Source organism: Nannospalax galili, unplaced genomic scaffold, assembly GCF_000622305.1.
Source record: "Nannospalax galili isolate Female #2095 unplaced genomic scaffold, S.galili_v1.0 scaffold540, whole genome shotgun sequence".
NCBI classification, from domain to species: domain Eukaryota; kingdom Metazoa; phylum Chordata; class Mammalia; order Rodentia; family Spalacidae; genus Nannospalax; species Nannospalax galili.
The window spans coordinates 620,028-646,844 of record NW_008348613.1 but is presented as its reverse complement, the minus strand read 5'-3'; the positions used below and the strand labels follow the sequence as shown (position 1 = coordinate 646,844).

Genomic DNA, 26,817 nt, shown 5'->3' with positions numbered 1-26,817 from the left:
AAAAAAAAAAAAAAAAAAAAACTTGGTAGATGAATTCAATTGAATAAAATTAAAGAGACTCCAGTTTTACTCTGAATTTTGCTGGCTTAATTCTCTGGTTATTCAGCTGTTCATGCAATTTCATCTGCTATCACCATCAGTCACGTGGGGAATGATGTACTTAGTACGGCAAGATGCTTCTCTAGCAAAGCACATAAAAATTAATGTCTGGCATCTTATAAATAAATGCAAGTTTATTTTCTTTTTCTCATTATTTTTTGTTTTTTTAGAACTTTACTCATCCGTCTGAAGCTGGCGAAAGGTGTGACACCCCAGCAAATCTTTTAGCAAAAGGATGTCAGTTAACCTTCGTAGAAAACCCTGTCTCCCAAGTAGAAATACTTCAGAATAAGCCTCTCAGCATAGGCCGACAGAAGAATAGTTCTGACATTGTTCAGATTGCACCTCAAAACCTGATTCTTAAATTGAGACCAGGTATGGTTATGATTTCATGGCTGTTCATGTGAATGAATATCTCATTATGCCTGTAACCTTGCTATTCCACTGGAACAGCTGGCGCCATGTCACACATCATTGGTCATTGTGATTCACATTTCCCAACCTGAAGGAAATGGGGAATTGTGCACAGTTCTCTCTATTGATATCAGTCACTTGCACCCTGAAGGCGACACTAAATAAGTCTTCTCTAATTGTGACCCTTTGAATTACTCATGTGTTGCCCAGGCTATCTCACATTTCTTCAAGGACTGAAATGTAGATTTAATCTCCCCTTGATTTGGTTCACCTTTTCTAAAACCACATGCAAAAAACTTGAGCTTATCTTCCATATAAATGGATGCAAGTTCTCCCAAGGACATGTAAAATATCCTAACTTACACCTCCTTTAGTCTTTCAAAACTCACTGCTGAGAGATTTTCATGGATTCATTCATTCATAAATGTTACCACACAGTACACAAAAATTGTATGCACATTAAATTAAATAGCCAGCTAACCCAAGACTGGCTAGTTATAAATAACTGTCCTTTTTATGGTTTTGTCTTTCCCTCGGGGGTTGCAGGTGCTGAGCAGACTGTGCAAGTGCAGGTCCGCCAGACAGAGGACTACCCAGTGGATTTGTATTACCTCATGGACCTCTCTGCCTCCATGGATGACGACCTTAACACAATCAAAGAATTAGGCTCCCGGCTGGCCAAGGAGATGTCTAAATTAACCAGCAACTTTAGACTAGGCTTTGGCTCTTTTGTGGAAAAACCTGTCTCCCCTTTTATGAAAACAACACCAGAGGAAATCGCAAATCCTTGCAGGTAAGTGAATGAGCTCCCTAGCATCTCTGGGCACTGATTTCTGTAGATGTAATCCACACACTGAGCTGTAGTACCAGGAGTTCTCTGGTGTTTCTGTCTCATCTGTTTGGATCTCAGCAATTCTCTGTGGTCTAAATGATTTGCAGCCAAGGTACAGTCATCTCAACTTCGTGGTTCTAGCCTCAGGCCCCTGCATCATCTGCCTGGTTTGCAGGCCTGAAAGTAGCCACAAGTTTTCCTGTTTGGAGGCAAGGAGACAGTGTCTTTCACTGTAGGCTCCACTGGACATGCATACCAGTCCCTTAGAGACCTTCAGTGACCACCACTTTCTCAGGTGATTTGGCACTAATTTACATTTTCTCAGTGTCTTTCTCCACCACCTTGACTTCTGTCAAAATAATAATTTTTGTAGTTTCCTCTGACGCACTTTGGGGGAATGTGGCTTTCTTCTTTGCTTAGAGGCTTTTGCAGCCTTCCCTGCTATTAAACTCAGTAGGAAATGAGGCAGTGACTCCATTATAATATGCTATAATCAGCCATTAAAACCATGTATTATGCAGGTGATAGTCAGGGGCAAATTGTTTTGTGATGGCTTACCTGTATGGTCAATGACATGTTCAAAATCAAATTATTTAATATTCCTCTACTAGAAAAGAGCTGCCGTTTGCTCTGTGCTGAGCACTTCATATACATGACCTCATTCTAGCCTCCTAATGATGGCAGGTTAGAACTGTACTCAGAGAAACGGATAGTGGCTCTAAGAGGTTAGTCATATGTCCAGGGATTCATGCTAAGATCCAGTTTGGTTCTAAAACTTAACGTTTTACTGGAATGTATCTAGTATATATGAAATAATTTACCAAATATATTTTAATATTTCATACTTTAAAAATTTATTATTTTAATTTTATGTGTATGAGTATATTGCCTACGTGTATGTGAGTGCACCTGTGTTATGCAATGCCGTAGAGGTCAGAAGAGGGCTTCGGATTCCCCTGGAACTGGAGTTAAGGATGGTTTGTAGCTGCCATGTGAGTGCTGGGAATCAAACCGGGTCCTCTGCAAGAGCAGTCAGTGCCCTTAACCGCTGAGTCATCTCTCCAGCCCCAACATTTAATACTTTTATACACCATAAAAAGCAAACTCTATAAGACAAACAATATCATGTCATTTAAAAATGGTTCAAATTCAGTGTCATTCTCAACTATAATCTAGTAGCCCCAAATCATTTAACCATGGAAGGTATTTCCTACTGATTGTAATTCTTAGTAATTGTGTTTAGTTTCAAGTAATAGAGACTGGCTTAAAAGAAGAGTTATTTCTTTCTTTTCTACATAGAGGAATCTAGAGAAAGGTATTCAGGGCTGGCTTAGCATCTTCTCACACATAAGGAACACAAAGTTTTTCTACTATCTGCTCTACTATAATTTGCACTTGGATTTTATCTTCAAGGTCCAAGAAGGCTGCTTGGGCACTTGCCTTTTCTTCATTCCAGGAAGAAAGGGGGAAAGGAGAGTAGATTGATAAACAGTTATGTCTTCCCTCCCCCTAAAGGTAGAATAGGCATGCACTGAAAAAGCACACATCAAAAAACAAAACAAAAACAAAACACTGCTGACTTTTGATACTTGAATGAGCCAATATAATCAACACCCCAGACAAGATGTTAACATTGTCATCACTGCAGAAGGCTCCTTCATGCCCCTACAGCCAATTCTGCTTCTCAGAAGCAGCCACTTACTGATTTCTGTTCTTTAGAGTGGATTTGCCTAGTCTTGGATCTCATATAGATGCAAGAGTGTGGTGCTTTTTCAAGTCTGACTTCTTTTGTTAAGAAAATGTTTTTAGAGTTATTCATGATTTTGTACATACCAGCTATCTACCCCTCTTTGCTTTAACACACAGTCCCTTTAGGATTTTCTATAGGTTCATTCTGATTCATTCTCCCATTGATGGATATTTGGGTTTTTTTCTAGTTTTGGCTGTAGTGAAAAGTGTTATCACTTGCAAAAATATTTGCAAAGATGTATCAATTACCAACAGATTCTCAGCAAGGGCTGGGCTTCTCGTCTACCTACTTCATCCATGCTGAGTTTTTGTCTGGCTTGGGCTTGCACAGGTCTTGTGCATGCTGTCACAAGTATTGTGGCTTTGTATGTGCTACTGCTCTGTGGTGTCCAGACAACAGTTTCCTTGTATTCATCTATAACCTCTGGCTCTTACAATCTTTCCACCTCTTCTTTAGCAATGCTCCCTGAGCCTTGAGAGGTGTGATATAGGTGTCTCATTTAGTGTGAGCACTCCACAGTCCTTTATTCTTTGCAAGCTGACCAGTTGTATATCTCTGTGTTAATCACCATCTGCTGTAAGAAGAAGCTTCTCTAATAAGGGTTGAGAGATGCACTAATCTATGGGTATGATAATAAGTCATTAGGACTCAGTTTAACACTATGGCTATTCAGCAGAATGATAGTAGTAAATTCTCCCCCAGGGCCTATAACCTGTCTAGCTACAGGTTCTTGGGCATGATAACAGATGTTAAACCTGCATCAGTAAGCATATCTTGCCAGGCCAGTAGTTACTGTAGCTTGCAGGGTTCATAGCTGGGTAAGATTATTGATTACTTTTCATTTCCAGTAGCATGCATAGCATCTTTCTAGTACTATGAAAGCTTGCCAGTGGAGATGAAGCTTCAAGATCAGTCAAGCTTGATTTCTCCTTGTTTCTTCTAGGACTCACATGCAGTATCTTCAACAATAGGGTTTTGCTGTCAAGTTCTGGTGGGTAACCAAGAGCAAAGGCATATCCAGTATTGTTTGAGGGTTTATGGGATGCCCCTACCCCATGATCAACAACTCCAAAAGAGGGAGTCCATTCCTAACATTGAATTCTTTATTTGCTAATCCATGGTGTCTGGTCGGGCCATTGAACGCCCTTTATAGGGTAACTACATTTTAAACTCATATATGTATATATTTTAAGAAGCTTCTAGAGTAGTAGGTTTCCTTAAGACTTTTTAAAAGGCCTGACCTTCCTGTTAGCTATCCCCTCCCATTGTCCCTCCTCTGCCCTGTCCTCCCATTCCCCACCCCATTTAACCCTTCCTATCCCACTATTCCTCTTTCCCCTTTTATATCATTGCATGGTATTTCACACACACACACACACACACACACACACCACCCCCTCCTGACATCCCCTAATTAGCTTCCTAACCTCTATAGATTTTTCCAACTGAAACACACCTATATAAAGATTCAAAGCTATCATCCACACATGAGAGAGAACATGTAATATTTGTCTTTTAGAGTCTAGGTTACCTCACTCAGGATGATTGTTTCCAGTCCCATTAATTTACCTGCAAATTTCATAATTCTGTTTCTCATAAAACCTGGAAAATATTCCATTGTGTAAATGTACTATACTTTCACTACCCATTTATCAGTTGGTCAACATCTAGGTTGTTTCCATTTCCTGGCTATTGCAAATAGAGCATCAATGAACATGGATTAATGGATATCTCTGTAGTAGGATATAGAGTCCTTTGGGTATATGTCCTAGAGTGGTATAGTTGGATCATGTGGTAGATCTATTTGTAGCTTTTTGAGGACCATCCACACTGGTTTCCATAGTGGCTACACCAGTTTGCACTCCCAGCAGTAGTAGATGAGTGTTCTCTTTTCCCCACAGGCTCTCCAGCATTTGTCATTGTTCATTCTTTGGATCTTAGCCCTTCTGACTGGGGTGAGATAAAAATCACAAAGTAATTTTAATTTGTATTTCTCTATGGCTAAAGATGTTGAACATTAAAAAAAAAACAAAACAAAACAAAAAAAACCTAGTTCTCAGTCACTTGGATTTTCTTCATTTGAGAACTGTTTAGTTCCTTGACTCATTTTTAAAGTGGGTTTTTTTATGTTGAGTTTTTTGTTATTTTATATTCTAGATATTAACCTTCTGTCAGATATATAGCTTTAAAGATTTTTTTCCCTTTCTGTAGACCATCTCTTCACTGAACTGATGGTGTATAGAAACTTTTTAGTTTTATGAGGCCCCATTCATCACTTACTTTTCTTAATGCTTCTTCTATCAGAGTCCTGTTCCGGAAGATTTTTCCTGTGCCTATAAGTTCCAGTGTTTTCCCTACTTTCTTGATTCAGGGTATCAGTTCTTATGTTTTGATCCTTAATCCATTTGGAGTTGAGGTTTGTGCAGGAATCTAGTTTCAGTCTTCTTACATGTATCTATTCAGTTTGAACAGTTTCACCCTTTGCTGAATAATTTTTTGGCCCCTTTGTCAAAAAACAAGTAGCTTGTGAGTAGACTTACGTCTGGGCCCTTAATTCTATTCCATTGATCAATGTGTCTCTTTTAATGCCAGTATCATGCTATTTTTATTATTGTAGCTCTGAAGTATAATTTGAAATCAGAGATGGTGATTCTTCCAGCTCTTCCTCTATTGTTCAGGATTATTTTGGTTGTCCTGGTTTTTTTTGTGCTTCCTTATGAAATTTGAGGTTATGTTTCCAATTTCTGTGAAGAATTGTGTTGGAATTTTAATGGAAATGGCATTGAATCTGTAGATTGCTTTTGGTAGGATGACCGCTTTCACAGTATTAATTCTGTTGATCCATGAAAAAAGGAAGCTTTTCCATTTTCTGGTTTCTTCTTCAATTTCTTTCTTCAATGTCTTAAGGTTTTTATTGTACTAGCCTTTCACTTCCTTGATTAGATTTATCTCAAGATATTTTATATTGTTTGAGGCTATCATGAATGGGGTCTCTTCCTTGATTCCTGTTTCAGTGTTTGCTATTAGTGTACATGCATACATAGAGCAGAATTGCTGAATTATATGGTAATTTAAATTTTCCAAGAAGCTACCATGCTTTTTTGCAAAGTAAATGTGCCGCCTTTTATTTCCGTGAAGAGTTTTAAAGGGATCTAAGCGTTCCACATTCATAACAACCCTTGGCAGGATTAGACTTGCTAAATTTTCCCTTAAATTTGGGCATTCTAGTAGGAATAATGATATCTGCTGCTACTGTAATTTACATTTCTTTATTTATGAATGATATTAACATGTTTTCATGTGCTTATTTGTCCTTATTTCTTATTTTATGAAGAACATTTCAAATCTTTCAACACTTTAAAATTCATATTTTCTTATTAATATTGTCTTATAAGGATTCTTTGTATATTTTGGATATAATTTCTTTGTCAAATATGTTTCACAGATATCTTTCTAGCTGGAAGCTTCTATTTTAGCTTGCTAACAATGTCTTTTTAAAAACCTTGATGAAGATTAATATATCAATTTTAAATTTTATAGTTAGTGTATTTTTTGTCCTATGTTTTCTTATAGAAACCTTAAGGATAAAGTTCTTACATTTAGGTCTATGATCCCAACCAAATGAGTCTTTGTAGTGAGAATGAAAAAAATCTAGAATCCTCACTTGCTTCCATATAGATAAAGTTATTCTAGCATTTTTTGTTAAACAAGACTTTCTGCTTGAATTATTTTGATGTCTTTGTTAAAATCAATGGACTGTATATGTCTCTAATTCTAGATACTCTCTGCCTTTCATTGATTCATTGAGTCGGGGTCATGTTACTACAAATGCCTCAGTCTTGCTTATAATAGCTTTATCAAAGGTGAAATCAGGAAAAAAAAGTCCTTCAACTTTGTCTTTTTGTTTTGTTTTGTTTTAATTATCCTAGATCCTTTGCATTTCCATGCACATTTTAGAATCAATTTACCAATTTCTCCAGAAAATATGTTGAGATTTTGAAAGAGATTGTACTGAAATCATAGATCAATTTGGGAAAATTGAACCCTCCTAAAATGGATTGAACCATCTGGTCATATTGCATGACATGTACTTTGCTTCTTTAAGTCTTGATAGATGTCTCAGAAATGTAAAAATCTTGTGCTTTACTTTTCTCTTTATTTTTGCCTTTCTTTGTTTCTTTTGAACTGTCTATTCATGGAGATTTTTGTTTCAGTTTTCAATGGTAATTTATCAATATCCAACTGATTTTGAATATTTATTTTGTATCCTGAAATTTAATTATAGTCTGTTTTTGTAGATTTCTTCTGATTTTCTACATACATAGTCATCAACTGTGAATAACAACATCTTCCCCTTCAAGAACTATTACTCTTTTTATTTTTTCTTGCATTCTGTGTTAACTAAGATTATCAGTACATTTTTAAATTCTGTGGAGAGTGAAGACAAACTTTGTTATGATCATGGTCTTTAGGGGAAAGTTTCAAAGTTTCACCATTAGATATAGTATCAGTTAATGATTTTTTTCAATTACATTTATAAGATAAAGAAGGTCCTCCTACCTATTCCTGTTTTGATGTAGTTCTCTTTTTAATTATAAATGGGTGTTGAATTTTAGTTTCCTAATTTAAGAAGTTTTCCTAGAAATTTAATCCAAACCCATAGACTTTCATGACCACAGATAGCTACAAAGGAAGCATATTCTTCTTAAAAACTAGATTCTATTCCTAGACAGAAAGACACCAACTGGCTCCTAGCAATCCCTGTAACATGGAACATGCTGAGTTCTAGGAAAAGTTGTAATAACTTGTACCCTCAAAAAATGCCAAATAACAACTGGAAAGATATGGCTCTTGTTATCAATTCTTGGATGCATTTGTAAAGGGAAATAAGTTTCTTCCTAAAAACATCTCCTGTCTAATATAAACGCATCCTTCTGCTTCTGGCCTTTTCTTCTATGAATCAAAGAGCATTGTGCTGGCCTGAAATTTATATTTAGTTCTTTGTTGCTCTTGCAACAAGCTACAATAGTCTAATGGAGGGTAATTTCATCAAGGGTTACCAAGTACTTCCTCTGCCCCAAGGGCATTTTAAAAATCATTCTTCCTGTCTCATATCAGGTAAGATGTAGCAACTCAACCTATAGTCAGGACCATGGAAACAATGAGTATAGAATGTTATCAGAAAAAAAAAAAATTAAGTGGGGTGGTGCCACATTGCCTTTAATTCCAGCACTCCAGAGGCAGAGGCAGGTGAATCTCTGTGAGATCCATGCCAGCCTGCTCTCCATAGCAAGTTCTAGGTCAGCTGGGGCCACAGGGAGACCCTATCTCAAGAAAAAAAAAAATTAAAATTGACAAGGTTGATGTCTCAGTTATCAGTGAACACTTTGCACTAACAATGAGATCATATCCTTAAATGAGCTAGAAAAATCAAAGCAATTTGGCTCTTTATCTCTATGTATGTATTTATTTAATTCATACCTTCTTTTTGTTTTGCTTTGCTTTGTTTAGTTTGGTTTGAGACAGTGTCTCACTCCATATTCCAGGCTGGCCTTGAACTTGCTATGTAATGAGGCTCTCCTGGAACTTGCAACAATCATTGTGCCTCTGACTCCCAGGTCCTGAGATTATAGGTATGAGCAGCCATTCCCAGGTTTCCTTCAGGCATTCTTTTATTCATTTATTTCTTAAAAAAAAAACAAAAACAAAAACAAAAAACACAAAAAACAAAAACTTACTTAAAAGCCCTGAGCATTGTGCTAAATGTGGAAATACTGGGGGGGAAACGATCTGGGCCCATTTGGCAAGGAACTAAAGTCTTGCAATAGGCAGGCACATGGATTGGCATGGTGGTTAGACACATGGGTTCCAGAGTCAGCTCTGGATTAAGTCTTGATTCATCTAGTAATTCATAATGTGATCCTAGGTAGATAATTTCTCCTCTCAAATCTTCAGTGTCTTTCTTAGTAAATTGACAATGAAAATACTAATCACATAGAGTGGTTTTAAAGGTTGGATCAGATCATGAATAGAAGCATTTGGCTTGGCCATGACAAGTTCTCAATGAATAGTAGGTGCCATTGATGACCACAAAGCATGGTGAAAGGCCAGGGTACCACATAGCATGCAGCTAGTGGGGACCCAAGGGAAGATCTGTGTATTTCTTCTCATGAAAGGATCAATATGTCTTGTTGCCCAAAGATGTTTCTTCGATTCTTCCTGAGAAAACTTGCCATTAAAGTTGTAAAGAGAAAGTCCCTTTCTTTTTCACTGCAACACTGTGTATTTTCCTTTCCCATTATACCTCTAGCTCTCTCAGTTCCTCTGTCTAGAGAGCACCCCATGCATAAACAGAGCAAGATGAAAGCTCAAGTTTCTTGATTAAAGTAAATTTTATAATTATAAAGTAAAATGTTCTTAGGTCAAAAGACAATGAAAGATAAGAGGGAAGCGTGTAGAAAGTTTTGTAGGCCTGCATTTAAATCATAACTTCAGTTAACATTCTTTGCATTTAGTCTATGTACCAAAAAACAGGGATAATGTACTTCCTAGAGTAATCATGGGACTTGAATGAGCTCAAAGCATAACAGATATTCAAAACAAGTGTTAATTTCCTTTTTCTCTTTAATACATTACTTCATCTCTATTTATTTTCATCTAGTGGTCTTCAAGTCTTCAAGTCTCAGGACTCCTGTACTCCCTTAAAAAAGGTTCAGTGGCTGAAAGCACTTGCCATACAACTCTGATAACCTGAGTTTGATCCCTGAAACCATGAAAACTGTCCCCTGGCATCCACATGTACACTGGCATGCATGTGCTCATACTCATATACAAACATTATCCAAATACAAACACACATATATACAACAGTAACAAAAAAATAACCAAAACCTCAGCCATGTGTGGTATTGCATGCCTCTAACCCCAGCCCTCAGTTGGCTGAGCCCAGAGGATCCTGAGTTCAAGGCCAATCAAAACTACAAAGAGAGACTCTGTAATAATAATAATAACAATAATAATAATAATAATGTCTCTCAGATAACTTGTGTGGGTTATATCTATCAATGATTACCTTATTAAAAATATAACAGAAGGATTAGAGAGATGGCTATGTGGTTAAGAGAACTAGCTGCTCTTGCAGAGGATCCAAGTTTAGTTTCCAGGGCCCACATACAGCTAACAACTATCCATAGCTCCAGCTCCAGAGGATCTAATGTCCTCTTCTACATGCAAGCAAAACACTCATATCCATAAAATAAAAAATAGATTAATTTAAATCCAGGCATGGTGGCACATGCCTTTAATCCCAGGACTCAGAATACAGAAGCAGGTGGATCTCTGTGAGATTGAGGCAAGCCTGGTCTACATAGTGAGTTCCAGGCTATAGGGCTACAGGGAGACCCTGTTTCAAATGTGTGTGTGTGTGTGTGTGTGTGTACTATATATGAAATGAAGGCAAAAGGGATACTATTTGGAAGAGGAAAAGGGACCAATGAGAGGGGGAGACAGGCAAGAAGGGAACAGGAATTGGGAAGCACATATGAAAACAGTAAAATTAAATATATGTATAAAATGTGTATAAAACCATGTAACTTTATATATAAATAATTAATGATAAAAAGATAAGAAATAAAATATATGAGAAAAATTAAATAAGCATTGATTTAATATTTGCAATAAAAATTGCTATATATTACTATAATATGCTTTTATTTTGCCATTTCTTTTTGGTCTTTTTTTTTTGAGGCAGGGTCTCCCTGTAGCCCCAGCTGTCCTGGAATTCATTATGTAGACCAGGCTAGCCTTGAACTCACAGAGATCCACCTGCCTCTGCCTCCCAAGTGCTAGGATTAAAGGCGTGCGCCACCACTCCTGGCTGCTATTTTTTTTTCAATGTGTATTTTTTATTGAATTTTTGTGTATTTCATGAAAAATATCTTAATCGTCTGTATACCCCCTCCCCTATCTGAACCCTCTCATAGCCACCCCACCAGATTTCATGCATTCTATTATATATATTAAGGCCTATCCAGTCAAGTTAGTGTACCCAGACATCACTCAGTGCAAGTTCATCCATTGGGGTCTAGTCAGCCTATCTAGAGTCTCTCCCTTAAAGAAGATCAACTCTCCCTCACCCAGCAGTAATCAACTGCCAATAGTTCCTTGGCTAAGATTAGGGCCTGCTGTCCATTTCTCTAGTTCTATGCTGAGTTTTTATCTGCTTGAGTTTGCATGGGTCTTGTGCATGCTGACACCATTGCTGTAGGTTCATATGAGCAAGGTTCCAAGAGCCTGTAAGACTCTGTTTCCATATGGTCATGCACCTCCTCCTGCCTTGGCTCTTATAATATTTCCACCCCATCTTCCACAATGGTCCCTGAGCCCTGGGAGGGTAAAGTTTAATATAGGAATCCCGTCCAGGGATTCACACTCTGTAGACTCTTATTATCTATGCCTAGGTCATTTGTAGCCTATTGTGTTTATTGCCCTCTGTTGCATGAGGGAGCTTCATCGATGAGAATTGAGAGATGCATTAGTGTTCTTTCTAGCCCCTGTTCCACTATATTCCATAAGCCTTGGGTGTAGAGGTTCCATTGTAGATGTGTCCCTTAGGGTTGGGCATCTCACAGATACTTATTTTCTGTGTGTGACAAGTTGTGGAACTCTAATGGTCTCTGTCTGTTGCCAAGGAAGCTTCTTTGATGAGTTGTGACTGGCAAATTTGTCTGTAAATATAAGAATCCATATTTAGCATATAGTAAGAAATTATATTCGTTTAGGGATGTGACAGCCTTAGAGTTTTTTTCTAAGATCTATGACATCTCCAGCCATGTGTATTTGGCTATATTCATAGTACCACACATGAGTTCCCTCACATTGAGAGGGCTTTAAGTTCAATTAGGTAGCTGTTGATTACTCCCAAGATAAAAGTGCCACTACTGCACCAATAAAATTTGTTGTGCCAGTCATTGTTGTAGTAACAGGCTTTAAAGCTGAAGTTGGACCATTGATTAATGTTCTCCCTTAGCAGCTTGCAGAGTGTTCTCTGAAACCATGAGAGCCAGTCTTCAGGGAGGTGGCTTCCAGGCCAGTTCCAACTCCATTTCTTCAAGTTCTGTGTCTGAAGTATGCCCTGTCTTCAGCAATAGAGTCTTACCTTCAGGTTCTTGGAGGCAATCAAGGGCTGCGGCAATAACCTGTGTAATTTGGGGAGTCTCTTGGGCTACCCTGGCCAAAAACTTGAAAGAAAGTTTCTTGTTATATAGCCTTCAGCTATACACATGGATTCATATAGAGATATTGTATGTGTAATTTTTTTAGTAGGTTTTTAAACTAATACATTTCCTTCTGGTTTTTCACACCAGCTAAGCATTATTTATCTCTCTTCTCTCTCTCCCTGTCTAATTGTTTCTTGGTCTTTTGGCCAAAATCAAGTGTAGTATCTATTCTTATCAGTTTAATATAGTATGCTTTCATGAAAAATAACTAGATTTTTCAAAACAAAATAAAAATCAGCTGTCTTAGCCAGGTGTGGTGGTATGTGTCCTGAATCCCAGCACCTGGATCTCTGTGAGGTCATGGCCAGCCTGTTCTACATAGCAAGTTCCAGGCTAGCTTGGGGCTAAAGGAAGACAAAAAAATTTCAACAGTTTTTTGTTCTAAAATAGAGCAATAGTAGTCTAAATTTTTGCAAATTCCTAGGTATTTGTTCTCATAGAAGGCAGCTAGGGGACTGGAGACATGGCTCAGTGGTTAAGAACACTGACTGTTCATGCAGAAGACCCGGGTTCAAATCCCAGCACTCACTTGGCAGCTAACAACTGTAACACCAGTTCCAGGGGATTCAACAGCTTCTTCTGTCCTCTGTGGGCATTGCACAACATGGGTGTACTTACCTACATGCAGGCAATATAGGCATACACATAAAATAAAAATAATAAATAAAATATTTTTTAAAAAAGAAGGCAACTAGATCATCACACTTGCTTCTGCATTTAGACCATTGTAATTTTTTGACAGAATTTCATGAAGAAAGTCAAACCTCACAAATATAGTTGTAAAAAGAGACTCTCAGCTGGTAGCTATTTCCAATGACTGTGAATATTCCTTCATTATTACATTAAAATTAGGTGACAGGTGAAAGCTTCATTTTGGAATATGAAACAATATGAATGAACATTTCCCATTCTACTACCTTTAACTCCATTGCCTTTCACTGTGAGTGACTCTTTCACCAACCATGATTTGGCTATGTGATGTTTTGATCATATGAAAAATATTAGTTCACTGAGTTATGCCAATCCCAAGATTTCATGATGTAATATAAAAAAATCATGGCTGTTGATATCACCACTAATCTCATCACCTGTGTCTTGAAGTATTAGAAAGTGTTGGGAGTATTGTTAGTCTGTCAGATAGGAAGTAAGCATTTTCCAAAATTCAAATATTCTAGTTACCTTGAATTGTGTTATCGGCAGCGAATTGGCAGCATTTGTGTTCTTAGAATTAAGAGTCTCCCTTTGTTATTTTAAAGAGCGTGTCTGCCAAGTATTCAAGTTGGAATAACAGTCTAGCTGTCAATTACTCTCTAAAGTAAAAATGAAGTTCCACAAAGCAAGGACCAGTTCAGCTCCCATCACTCAAGCGCTTCCTCTCTGCCCTTTGTGAGCAGCAGAAATGCTTTAAGCAGACTCCTCATGAGTTAAAGAAAAGCATTTGTTCAGAGATGCATTGTTAAGGCAATCAGGTGAAAGTAGTGTTCACTCTTTACATGGTGAGTGCTTCCTGAGAAACACTGTCAGTTCTCATGGATACTTTGTTGCAACTGCCTCAGCACCTAAGGAGGCTCCAGTTGTGTGCTTGCTACTGCTGTCCTGTGAACAGTGAAAGGTCACAAAAAGCAAATAGCATTTCTGTGTCACACTGAAAATAGTTTGGCCTTGAACACCCTCTGGACTATCTCAGAAATCCCGTTTTTCAGTGCATCATACTTTAAAAGCTACCTTTTTGATCCTTTGGTCTTTGATTGTTTATTCCTACACCCCCCCTTAAACTTCATTGTATATATATTTTTATGTAACCTCCTCCAAGTTATTTCTGGAAAAGTGTTAAAGATTGCTTCTCTTTGGAATAATAAAAATATTCTAAAATTAAATCTACAGTCTATCACCTAAAGAAAAACTACCTTCTTGACTTGTCCAGCAGGTACAAGAACTTGGTTCTGATCACCATCACCAAACAGATACAGAAACTTTTTGGAGTAGAATTGTCTCTTTTCATTGGAAGGGAGGGAATCACTAAAGCTTTATTTTATCCTGTACAAGTGTGGCAGGGGCAGGGAGTAGGGGGGATGTTACATTTTGGAACCAGTTTCCTTTGCTGCTGTTTATGACAGCCCCAAACACGAGTTGTGATAGGCATTTAAATGCATTTAGTAACACGAAAGTTAATTTTCTCCATCTATCAAACATTTTGAAGGGTTTCTTCTTCACACCCTTCCACATATACTATATTGTGCTGTTCATTTTGAATTTGACTTCTATAGTAAGGAATTCACTGTAGTTTTACCGAAGAGGAATCTGAGCCATGGAATGTTTAAATGAATTTCCTATACATAAGTATTCGGCTTCGTACCTCAAAGACAGAAGGCCATGTGAAAATGCAGAGAAAAGGAAGAGAAAGGAAAGCATTTCTAATTCCTGTCAGAAAAAGGTGTTAACTTTTGGTGTATATAATTATAATCTTATGCTATTAATATTTATGTAAAATTTTAACAAAGCATACAAGTAGTACCTCTTTATATTGTGCTCCATAACTACCTTGCATTTTAAATCTACTGTTTTCTAAGGACTCAGGATTGTTATTGGTGAAAAATACTTAGTCCCTTTAATTGTGATGCTAAAAAAGTAGCATCCAAGGGTCCCACTTGTTAGAGGAAGATCTCTGACAAACATAAGGGTTTCATTCCTGTTTCGCAGCTGTGACCCACTAGCTTTGCCTTTGCTGTATGTTCCCCCATATTTGAATCCGATGAATGAATCATACTAAAATTTCACCAAGTTTCCAAGTCATAGAATTCTAATAAGAGCATTTGAATTATCTCACACCTAGGGAGATGGCTCACTCAGCAAAGTGCTTGCTTCACAAGTATGAGATCCTGAGTTCAGATCGTCAGAACCCACACAGAAATTCAGGTGTTGTAGTGTGCACTTGTAAGTCCAGTGAGGGGAACCAAAGATAGGGAGATTCCTGAAGATTACTAAGCAGTCTAGCCAAATTGGTGAGCTTTAGGGTAAGTGAAGGATCCTGATTAAAAAAATAAATAAGTAATAAATAAATAAATAATCAATAAATAGAAAGTGATTGACAAAGATACCCAATATCTACCTCTGGTTGCCACATGTGCACTTACAGCTACACACATGCACACACACATACACACATACTAAAAATGCAAATTTCTCATTAAAGTCACTTGTCAGTTCTTCAGGTTCAGGAGATGCTCCAATGTCATGTGAGCCAACAACCTCAAATAAAAGATTCAAACAATTCCAAGAATAATCCAGGAAAAACCCCAAGGCAAATGCAATTAGCTACTTTCATCTCATATAATCTGCACAGCAACTTTGTGAACCAGGTAAGGATAGCAGAGCTATGTCACTTGCCCAACGATAAATAACTGTCTGGTATTTCTATTCTAAATTGGATGCATTTTCTGCTGCCCCACAGCTTCCACAGACACTATGGGAGCAATGAAGACACATGCTAAACTATGTCATCACTTTAAAACATTAAACTTCTTCCTCATATCACATTTTAAAATTCTTCTCATATTTGAGTGAGAAATTTTTTTTAAGTTTCAAGGCATATGTCTAAAAATATTATAAAATTTAAAGTCAAAATACAAAGATAAAGGATTGATTATTATTAAGAGAGTTCATAAAATTAAGTTAAAAATTAAAAATACCCCACGAGGAAAATAAGCAAAGATTCTAAGATGGCCAATTGACAAAAGAATAAATATAAAGTGACAATAATGGTAGGCAAAGTAATGCTGAGTCCCAGTCATTAACTAAAAATTAAAAATAACATTCAGATGACATCTCTAGCTAATCAACTGGTTTTTCTTGTTTCTTTTGTTAAATGGTAGAGTCTCAAATGATAACATCAGAAATGGCAGCTCAGCGGTAAAGAGCACTAGTTGCACTTGCAGACAACCTAGGCTTGGTTCCCAGCACCCACAAAGCTGCTCACAACCATCTGTAACTCAAGTTACAGGAGCTCCAATGCCCTTTTCTGACCTCTGTGGACATTGCATGACATGGGTGTACTTACATATATGCAGGCAAAACACTCCTACACATAAAATAAATAAAATTGTAATGGTAAAAGAGAAGTGGCAGCTGATATAAACTGTTGGAAAGTATGTCAATTTGAATCAAAAGATAACACAGCAATCCTCCATCAAATAATTTTTCTAAGCAAAAGTATGGAATAGGTTGCAGGTGTGAAATAGATTTTTACTTATTTACTTAAATTTTTCTGTTGCATTTATTTATTATTTGTTTGTTTATTTATTTATTTGTGTGGAGGTGGGCGTGTGCATGCATACCACAGCATATGTGTGGAGGCCAGAGGACAACTTGTAGGAGTCAGTTCTCTCCTTCCACATGTGGGTCCTGGGGATTGAACTGAGGTTATCAGGCTTGGTAGCAAGTTCTTTTTCCTTCTGAACCATCTCTCTAACCCCACTCCATTATTAAATTATAGAAATTTTTTAAAAAGCTTTCAGCAATAGGAATATGAACAAAGCAGCTATGAGACATCTCATAGCCATTGAAATTTGCTCTTATTTCCTTCTTTACACACTTTAATAAAACCCAAGTGTTCTTCAGTGATGTATTCTTATTTCTATTAAAAAAAAAAAAAAAAAAAAGCATGATTCTAGAGATCTGATTAGCCAAATCCATCATCTGCCCTCAGGTCTGAGCAGGACTCTGTGTGAAGTGATTTTGAAAAGCTCATTGTACTTCGTCGCTTGGCATGTTTGCTCTCTTTCCAGTCTTACAACAACCTGGTTGGCAGACACTGTCCATGGTTACCACTTCATTGAAACCTGATCTACAATATTAAAAAGAGAGAATTAAAATTGAGTTTTAAGAGTTAAGGATAAACATCATGAACCAGAAAGGAAAAAGGAAAAGTGACCTGGAAATAGAACACTTCCTGGATGAAATTAATCTCATACACAGATTTCTATATAAAGCACATCATAGCATTGATGCACTTAGGAACACTAGACAGCACTTCAGTATTGGGCTTACATACCATTTCAAACAGTGAAATCATCAAAAACACCAAAAAAAAGAAAGAAAAATGGAATAAGTAGACTATCAGAAAGACACTTGTTTACAGTATGCGAGCTGAAAGAAGAAAGCAGAGCCTTGCCTTGCTTGACATCAGTTGCATAGAGAAACTCACTTGCTTTCCCCTCTCTGTTCGTGTCTATGAATAAGAAAACTATGCAAGTGCTGAGCTTGTGGTACAGGCCAGTAATCCCAGCTACTTAGGAGGCTGAGGCATGAGGATCACCTTCTCAAGGCCTGCATAAGCTACAGAGTGAGTTTAAGTCCAGCCTAGGATACTTAGTGAGACCTGTTTCAAAACAAGGTAAGGAAAGAAACACGCACCGTGATTTGGGGTAACTTTAATAGGTAGGTAAATTCACAAAATGCAGAATCTAAAAATAATGAGAATTAAGTGTATACTTCACACAGATGAACTTGCTAAACAGGAGCCTTACTCTGAAAGATGTACCTGTTTTTTATGTGCTGACAAGATGGACTGTTAGACCTGCAGAGCCAAGGCTGGGAACTATTTGTGCTGTACAAGAATCAATCAGCTCCCCTCAGGAAGCATACAACGCTTTCAGTGTGGCTATGCCTTGTTGTGTCCATACTTGTACGCCAATGGTTGGCAACATTAGCATGCATCTGGAAGGCTTGGCACAACACAGATTGCTAAACCTACCCCTAGTATTTCTAAGATAGTAGACCAGAAATAGTGTAGATTTTGCATTTCTAACAATGATCACATAATGGTCATGCTGCTGGGCCAAAGACTTCACTTGGAGAACCTTTGGTCTACACTATTAGCACCATTTTTCAAAAAAAAAAAAGCACAAATCTGAGAAGGAATGAATAACTTGTCAAAGTTTCATGTGTAGCTAGTAACTGGCTTTCAGATGAGATGTGGCTGAACCCTCAGGTCTTCTGGTTTTACTGGATTTCTTTGGTGCTGATTTCATCATAACATGACATTTCAAGTGGCAGTTTTTAATATTTTATTTATTATTTTATTTTATGTGCATGAGTATATTGCCTGCATGTATGTAAGTGCACCCGTGTCATGCAGTGCCCTCAGAGGTCAGAAGAGGGTGTCATCAGATCCTGGGAACTGGAGTTCTGGATGGCTGTTAGTCATCGATGTGGGTGCTGGGACTTGAACTCTGGTCCTCTTCAAGAGCAGCCAGTGCTCTTAATTGCTAAGCCATCTCTCCAGCCCCATTAAGTACAAGTTTTCATCCTAGCCTGTTCTGCTACAATCTATTCAGTCATAAGTAGAGTTGGACCCTAGAACCAAGAGCCCCACTGTGGTCACTGGGCCTGTTGAAGTCAGGGCTGAATTACAGGAGGCTGAGGAGGAAGAAGACAAGTTCTTCTCTTGTCTTGCTAGGGGATGCCTCATGCTTGACGACAAGCCAAGATTTGAGAATATAAATCGGTTGTTAACAAGTAAATTTATTGTTAGCTTTTAGTTGGTAGGGAATATAAGGAAGTGATCACACAAACTGGAATGAGGGCCTGATGGCTTGATTATCTGTCGTCTGAGTTTGAACCAAAGATACACAATAGTCAGTGTCAGCTAATAAAGTCAACATGGAGAAGATAGCAACCTAAACTGGGGGAGTCATAGCCAAGTCACAGAGTAAGGCTCTTTAGAAATAGCAATCATTATTTAAGGAAATGTTACTAGGCTATCAGATCCATTAATTATGCGCTGGAGCATATTCTAAGAACATTTTCCTGTTCCTTTTGTAGTAGTATCCCGTACTTCTGTTTACCTACATTTGGATTCAAGCACATTTTGCCATTGACGGATGATGCTGAGAGATTCAATGAGATCGTGAGGAAACAAAAAATTTCTGCTAATATTGACACGCTTGAAGGCGGATTCGATGCAATTATGCAGGCTGCCGTGTGTAAGGTGTGGGGGATGCATGTTTCAATCTGTTAGCACAAATTTCATCTCTAATTAACAAATATGCTTTGGAAAGCTTAGCTAATTTTTCCCCTTTAATCATCATATTTCTATATTTGATCCTCTTCTTAAAACATAAAACGTCTATAAAATATGTAATTCAATCATGTTGAAATAGGAGATTGTTTCATGTCTAATTTTTGAATAATCAGAGAAAAGTATAGACGTGTGGGGAAATTTTGATTCAAAGATCAGATTAATTTAGTGGAAGTCAATGGCAGACCATTAGTAAATAAAGGGTCAGTATATACCTACACATATAATTACATGATTATGGTTTTTCACCTTTTAAAAGGTGTTGGGGTCTTTTATATGCTAGGCCAGCACACGACTATCTTTACCTTGTTTTTTTGTTGTTGTTGTTGTTTTTTGTCTTTGTTTTTTTGAGGCAAGGTCTTGTTTCATAGATCAAGCTAAAATCTACTGTTTTGAACTAAAAAAACTCAGCATCAGAAGTTACACTGCCTCTGCGGTGCTGTCAGAACCCTATTTCTCCTGGACTATCTGACAAGTATTACAGAGAATGATTCCCTTGACTGTGGACATCATCCTCTCATGGGAAATTCCAGGAGATGAACAGGGCTGAAGCTCACATAAAGTAGAAGGAAAAAAAAAAAAATGACAAGGGGGCTTGGGGCAGCCAGGATGAGTTTTTGCACAAATGATTCCTGGACTATTATTTGTTAAACAGAATATCTCTGCTCAGACACAGACTGCAGATAACCTCAACTAGCAGTACCTAGGGCCATGTTCCATCAGCAGTTCTTAAGCTTGTATTAGGTTTTTAAGTTTTAGATTGCATCATTAGAAATAGATGCCTAAATGTCAGGTGACATTTTAATGAAGCAGGTTTACTTTATATTCAATTTGTGTTGCATTTTAACCACTTTTTCTCCAACTTGAATTTGGGATTAACTGTGACTTTCCTTATTACCTCCTTTCAGTTTTCTGGTGAATCGATAACTACACAATAAAGAAAGTTAACTAAACAACACTGCTCGCAGTGGAGCTATTTGTTCTGACTCATCAATCAGATCTGAAAATGTTATCCAGGAAAAAGCAAATGCCACAGGATTGCCGGTTTTTGATATGTTATCAATTTACAACAGATGAAAGACTGAAATAGAAAGATTAACAATACATTGTTCATAATCTGAATGTGTGCAAGCAGGTCCTTACTCAATCTGTGCCTGTCTGTCTCCAGTGCAACCTAAGGTGGTGGTAGTTTTTTTATTTTTTTGTTTTTTTCTCACTCTAGGAAAAAATTGGCTGGAGGAATGACTCACTGCATCTCCTGGTTTTTGTGAGTGATGCTGATTCTCATTTTGGAATGGACAGCAAGCTGGCAGGCATTGTTATTCCCAACGATGGGCTCTGTCACTTGGACAACAGGAACGAATACTCCATGTCAACTGTCTTGGTATGTAACCTTCACTCTGCCTGGCTTTCGGGACCACAAGTAGGCCCGTAAGGCAACAATTGCTATAATACCACCTGAAATAACTCACATTGGTAAAGGCAGTGCACATTTTCTGAGTTAGGATTTAGAAATTGCTCCTTTCATCCTCATCTACATTGTAAGTCACCACCCAAATAGCTGAGGCTGATGGGGATGCCTGAGAGTTTGGATCTGTTATGGCACACATAATCTCAGAATCTCTCCAGCTTCTCAGAAATCCTGGGGCCAGCAAAAACAGCACAGATAGCGATTTCTGTTCTCAGCCACAGAGGTTCAGACCAGAACTACGGGTTTTTGAGAATGATTATTCCTCAGTCGCACCACGGGGCTCTATGGGGAATAACTAGGCAGTCTTTGATTGGCACTTCTTAATACTTAACTTATTTTCTGTCATTGAAAAAGTGCTGGGAACACTTTTCTTTTAACTTGACATTTGTAGGGCTGGGTGAGGTGGCACAGGCCTTTAATCTCAATACTTGGGAGGCAGAGGCAGGAGGATCTCTGTGAGATGGGGGCCAGCCTGGTCTACATAGCAAAGTTCTAGGGCACTGGGGCTACAGGGAGACCCTGTCTCAGAAAACAAAAACAAACAACCAAAAAACCCTTGACTTTTATAAAGACAAGATGCATACATATTGTGTGATTTTTCCTGTAGAGACATGAAACCCATTCATTGACTCCACATAGGGCTCTAGAGACAGAATAAAGACATGATTCTGCCCTTTTTTTTTTTTAACTTTTACAAAAACTTTATTGAGAATTTCATACATGCATATAAGGTGTTTTGATCAAATCCATGCCCATTCCCTTCCCTCAAAAAAATAAAATAAAATAAAAATTTCAAAGCTCTTTGACCCACATGGTCGCATGTGATCTTCAACAGAACCCTGTGTGTCCAACTGTGGTTTCTATGAGCAGACCATATGGCTACAATGCTTATAAAAGTCATTCCACCTACCTGAGAAACTAATGGCCTTTAAAACCCAGAGATCTTTCTTTGACCCACCACTAGGCCTCACAGTAATCACTTCTCATTCCACCTTTATTTGTAGCAGTCTTCTTACACATCTCTATGTGGAAACATGCTTGCTTACTTACATCTCTTTATCTTTCTCCATGGCACATTCTTCAGAGCCTGGGCTACTTTATTATCTCTGCTTCCTAACAGCCCAGTGCCTGGCCCACAGGTCGGTGCTGGCAAATGTATGAGACAGAGTTAAAGTAGGAAGCATCCACCTAGAAACATCATATTCACATTTAACACAAGAAGAAACATGGCTCAGAAAAGTTGAAGGATCTTTTAAATGATAGTGCTATAAAAGTACGTAATAAGGGAGGAAAAAACCTGAAATTCTAACGTCAATTAGAAAAAAAACTATTCTATATAAATGTTAATAGGTCATAAATTTGGGTCATTCCTTGACCTCAATTTCTAAACAACATAAAATTTTTCCCTACCTTTGATCAATTATACTCCCCATACATGCATATTCTTTAATCACAATCTGTCTTTTCATGTGGTAATAGTCATGAGAGCCATATTTTGTCTTTTAGCCAATGAAGGGAAAGGAACCTTGAAACCGACCGTTGCTCATTATCTTGTTCCTGCCCCTTTCAAATGCCTGTTAATAGACACTCAAAAATGGGAAGATTGTAGAAGCCAGGGCTACCTGTTGCCTGATATGATCTTCTCCTTTAATAAATACTCAGTCCGCTCTTACTGAATAAGCTCCTATACAGATGCAGAAGCCATGCCCCCTGGGTCCTTTGAGTGTTTCCTATATGCTGAAAGCTGAGCCAGATCCCTGGAACCACCAATAAGGGCCTGTTCATGGCCTTGAACCTACAATGTAGTTGTGCGAATTAAACTAACAAATCTTATTCAAATAGAACACAGCATCCTATATGGGCTGTGTGGTGTGATCCTGGCTCTACACACACAAATAGACAGGTGCGGGAACCATGAAGGTAAGGAGGTGCCAGCCCTAGGGAGCCTTTGATTTAGTGTGAAGGATGTTCAAGGTTTGGGCAACTGAAAAGCAGAAGAGACTGAACATATCAGACTCAGGAAAAGTTATATTATCTGGTATATCTGCTAATAAAAATCTGAATATGGTAAAAGTATATACATAACCAGATTTACGGTTATGAAGTTTCCCTAGGTAGTGTAGGCAAAAATATACCTTTCTCTCAACTTGAACCTTGTACCTAACAGATGAACATACTCTGGTAGTGCTGAGACTCTAAGAACACACACATCAGTAAACAGGAAGGCCTCCTCAGTGTTGGCACCACCGGCCACCATTAGTTTAATCAGCTGCAGCCACTCCGTTTATGTTTGTGTTCCTCCTTTGTACACTATCCATATTTGGAATCAAGGACAGGCAAATGTACTCCGTGTTTTCTAGACTTAGAAAGTAAATGTATCTTCGAATTTCATAATTAATAATGCCTTTTAGAAAAAAGTATTCACATCCACTTGAGAATAAATGTATTAATGGGCTAGAAGTATAGTTTGTTTTCAGTTCTGTAAAAAAGATTTAAGAATGCCAACCAACCAATTCATGACATTAAATAGGCAATAGAACCAAACCCAAGAGCTGGCGTAAGGATGTCTCAAATCAGATGGTCACAGGAATTATGGCATGTTATTCATCAGCAGACTATCCCTTCCTCAGCCTTCATGTCACCTCATCCAATGCCAGTAAGAGTTTCAGAGCTGAAAGCCGCTCAGTCACATACATCAATGTCTAACTGTCCCTCCCTCTAGTCACACATTCCTACCTGCTGGCGAGTGGCACTTACAGAAGAACTGTTCTCTCTGCCCTTGAGAATATGACAAATTAAAGTCTTGAAATAAATTCCAAGTGGTCTGCTTAGACTACAATGCACAGTGAGAGAGAGAGCACAATGCAGCACAGTAGCTGACTCTTAGGACTTATCTGAACTTATGAGACTCGGGGCAGTTACTGAGCCAGCTAAGTGAACAGTGCCAATAGTGTGGGTTTCCTTACAGTGAGAGATACAATAATGTCTTTGAGCACTGTACTGCTCAACTCAGTAATAAGCGTTTGAAATAAGCATTCTTTTAGTGCACATCTTTTTGTTAAGATATTTTAAATCTATATATTAATTTTAGGAATATCCAACAATTGGTCAACTCATTGACAAACTGGTGCAAAACAACATGTTACTGATCTTTGCTGTAACCCAAGAACAAGTTCACTTGTATGAGGTAAGCAAACATAATTTGGGAAATTCCTTCAAGGAGATTATGCATCATGAAATTCTAATGTTAACTGTGACTCAGCACTTGGAAAGGCTGTTGGATAATCATTAACACATTCCAAGTGAACTGGGTGCTTAGCAAAATGCATTCATTTACTGCTTGAATTTTTAAATAACAAATGTGAGGGTGCAGTGGAAAATGGGGACACACATAGTAGAACAAAAAGAAAGAGTTGGAAATGAAGACGGCGGGTGAGAAGAGAACCAATGGATGTGGATAGTAACACCTACCTGCTTAAAACTGCTGAGAGAGACTTAACAGAGAACAGGGAAATAGTAAGAGGAAGAGAGGAGCTAACCACATTTTTTGATATTTGTAAATGAGATATATAGAAGATTGAAGCAGAGACACAATTCAAGCTATTGAGAAATGGAAAGGTAAAAGAAAAACAACTTAATTGGGACAAAAAATAATTTCTCAGTGCAGTTGGATTTGTAGTTCTGGTATTTAGATGGAAGCCCCAGCTGTGAAAAAGGGATTCTTTCTGTAGACACAATGATGCTGGCAAACCACCATATAAAGTGTAAAGCCTCTATGCAAATGTAAGATTTCTATGGTTTCTTTCCAACCTAAGAAAAACAAGATGTCAAAAGGCCATGAATTGAGATAATAGCAAGTAGCCTATTCAGAATGTGCACTTTCACAGGGATGCAAGGAGTCTTTGGCCCGGCCCCCAGAAAATGCACAGAAAATGTGCTTTCTCTGCAACAATGTCAAATACTCCAAATTCAGAGTTTGATCTCCCTTTCCTTTTGAAAGCACCTCTTAACATGTTTGATGACTTTGCAGGGCCAGGGAAACTCACATTATTTCCCAGAAGGCTTTGATTAAATGTACTCACTACTCAGGGTGGTGCAGCCCATGGACTTGCATCAGGTTCTGTGGAAAGGATCCAGGAGGAGATGCTATCTTGCATTTTTAATGAGAGGAGGGTATTGTACTGGCCCAGGTGAGAGTGCCTTCTGCTGCAAACCAAGGAAGTCACTTGCAATCAAGCCCCATCTCAAGGCTTTTATTCTCAGTTCACCTGATCTGGGCATTTTCTTAAGGCTCTTTAGTATATGATACTTGTTTCCACTGGTTTTAAGTAGTAGAGTTGCAGTAAAGATATTTTCTTAAACACTGCCCAGTGTTAATACTGAGTCTTTGATCCTGAAGGCTAAAGTGAGAGGGCCCTGGGGGTTACAAGACCTCCTCCCCAGCAGGGCTTCAGCTTAGAAGGGGGAGGTGGAGCTACACCGAGCTTGCCTTCGGAAGGGAGTCTGGGGAACACAATTGATGATCATGAAGGTAGATGCCCATAATTCACTTTAGTAACAGTCTTTAAGACTCACAACTCATTTAGATGCCTCCCCCAAACTGCCATTAAGAAGACAGGACAATGAAAAATAACTATGTGGCGAAACAGAAATCTGTTGCGTTTACGTTAGTTTCTCCACGGTTCCCCTGTTGCAACAGAAATGATCATTTCCAAGGAAAACACCAGATTACAGTCTGCCTCTGATATAACAGCAGGACATTTATTTTTCCTGCCTACTAATCTCATTATGAGGAGAATTTATGTTCTGTCATGATCTGTGGTCTCTGCCATCCGGGCGCCATTAAATTCAAAGGGACATTTCCAGGGAGCCACGCAGCAGACCAGGTCAGCAGCCCACTCGATGACTGGTGTTTCATTATTTTATTTTCGTTCTGATGGGCTCATCATTCCATCTGCATTAGGGGACCAGGAGGCAGCCCGGTCTAAAGATAATGACAGCAACAGTATACTTCCCTGAAGGCTTCACACAGCATGAAAATGCTGATCTCTTGTTTTATTGATAATGAAAACTGAAAATAGACCAATAATGGCCTGTGTTGCCATTGATTTAAATCTCATAGAATGAGACCTATGTGAGCTGGAGGCCCGTGCAAACTGATGTTCGGGTAGCTGGAATATAAGGAGAATAACTACCAAAGAATCACTGAAAAATAAAATCGGTGACAGGATAAACAAAGCAGCTAAGTGGTGAAATCTAATGGAAATTCCAGAAGGCAAATTATTCGCTCGAGTTATGTGCTAAGCATAGTTACGTGCCTGCACAGTCGGCAGGAGACGGCTGAGGTTCAATGGCAGTTCTGTCTCGCAGCAAATAAGATTTATGTAGCCCGCTCAGAGAGCTCAGGAAAAATGACTGTTGTTTCAGAGATCTGGGTAAGATGCTTTGGACTGCCCAGCTGTATGGTTCTGCTGTGTGCTGCAGTAACAGAGCTGAACACACAATGGAAAGGATTCAGTAAGCAGTTTTCTTGCAGTTCAGTATGACTGCACTGTGCACTCCAGACTCCAGCAAACAGACGATTTGGAACAAGCTTATTATTATGAATAGTTTCTTGTTTGTCCAATTATAGGGTCCAAAAGATAATGATGGATAATTGGCTGAGCAGTAGGTAGTGTATTACATTCTAGCACTAAATACCATTTTAAATCAAGATTCAATTACCCAAGCTTAAAAAAATGTTTATATCTCCTCTGTTATTTTTAAATGTTTACTGTTAATTTACGTTAAGATAGTATCAGGCTCCTAAACTTCAACTAATATGACTAGTCTTTCCTTCTTCATGAGATGTTGAGATAAAAAGCAATTAAATCAGTATTCTTCACTAGATTGTCA

General features: G+C 38.2%; 1 protein-coding gene and 1 pseudogene across 1 annotated transcript in view; both read left to right on the top strand.

The window, feature by feature from the left end:
• The window catches only part of Itgb6 (integrin subunit beta 6), a 111,969-nt gene that overhangs the window by 3,804 nt on the left and 81,348 nt on the right, over positions 1-26,817 (top strand). The window contains exons 3-7 of the mRNA XM_008845739.1: positions 270-474; positions 1,060-1,306; positions 19,196-19,361; positions 20,674-20,835; positions 24,014-24,109. Of these exons, the coding sequence (XP_008843961.1) occupies positions 270-474; positions 1,060-1,306; positions 19,196-19,361; positions 20,674-20,835; positions 24,014-24,109 (876 nt within the window). The remainder of the gene's footprint in view (positions 1-269; positions 475-1,059; positions 1,307-19,195; positions 19,362-20,673; positions 20,836-24,013; positions 24,110-26,817) is intronic.
• LOC115072464 lies at positions 12,500-12,665 on the top strand (annotated as a pseudogene).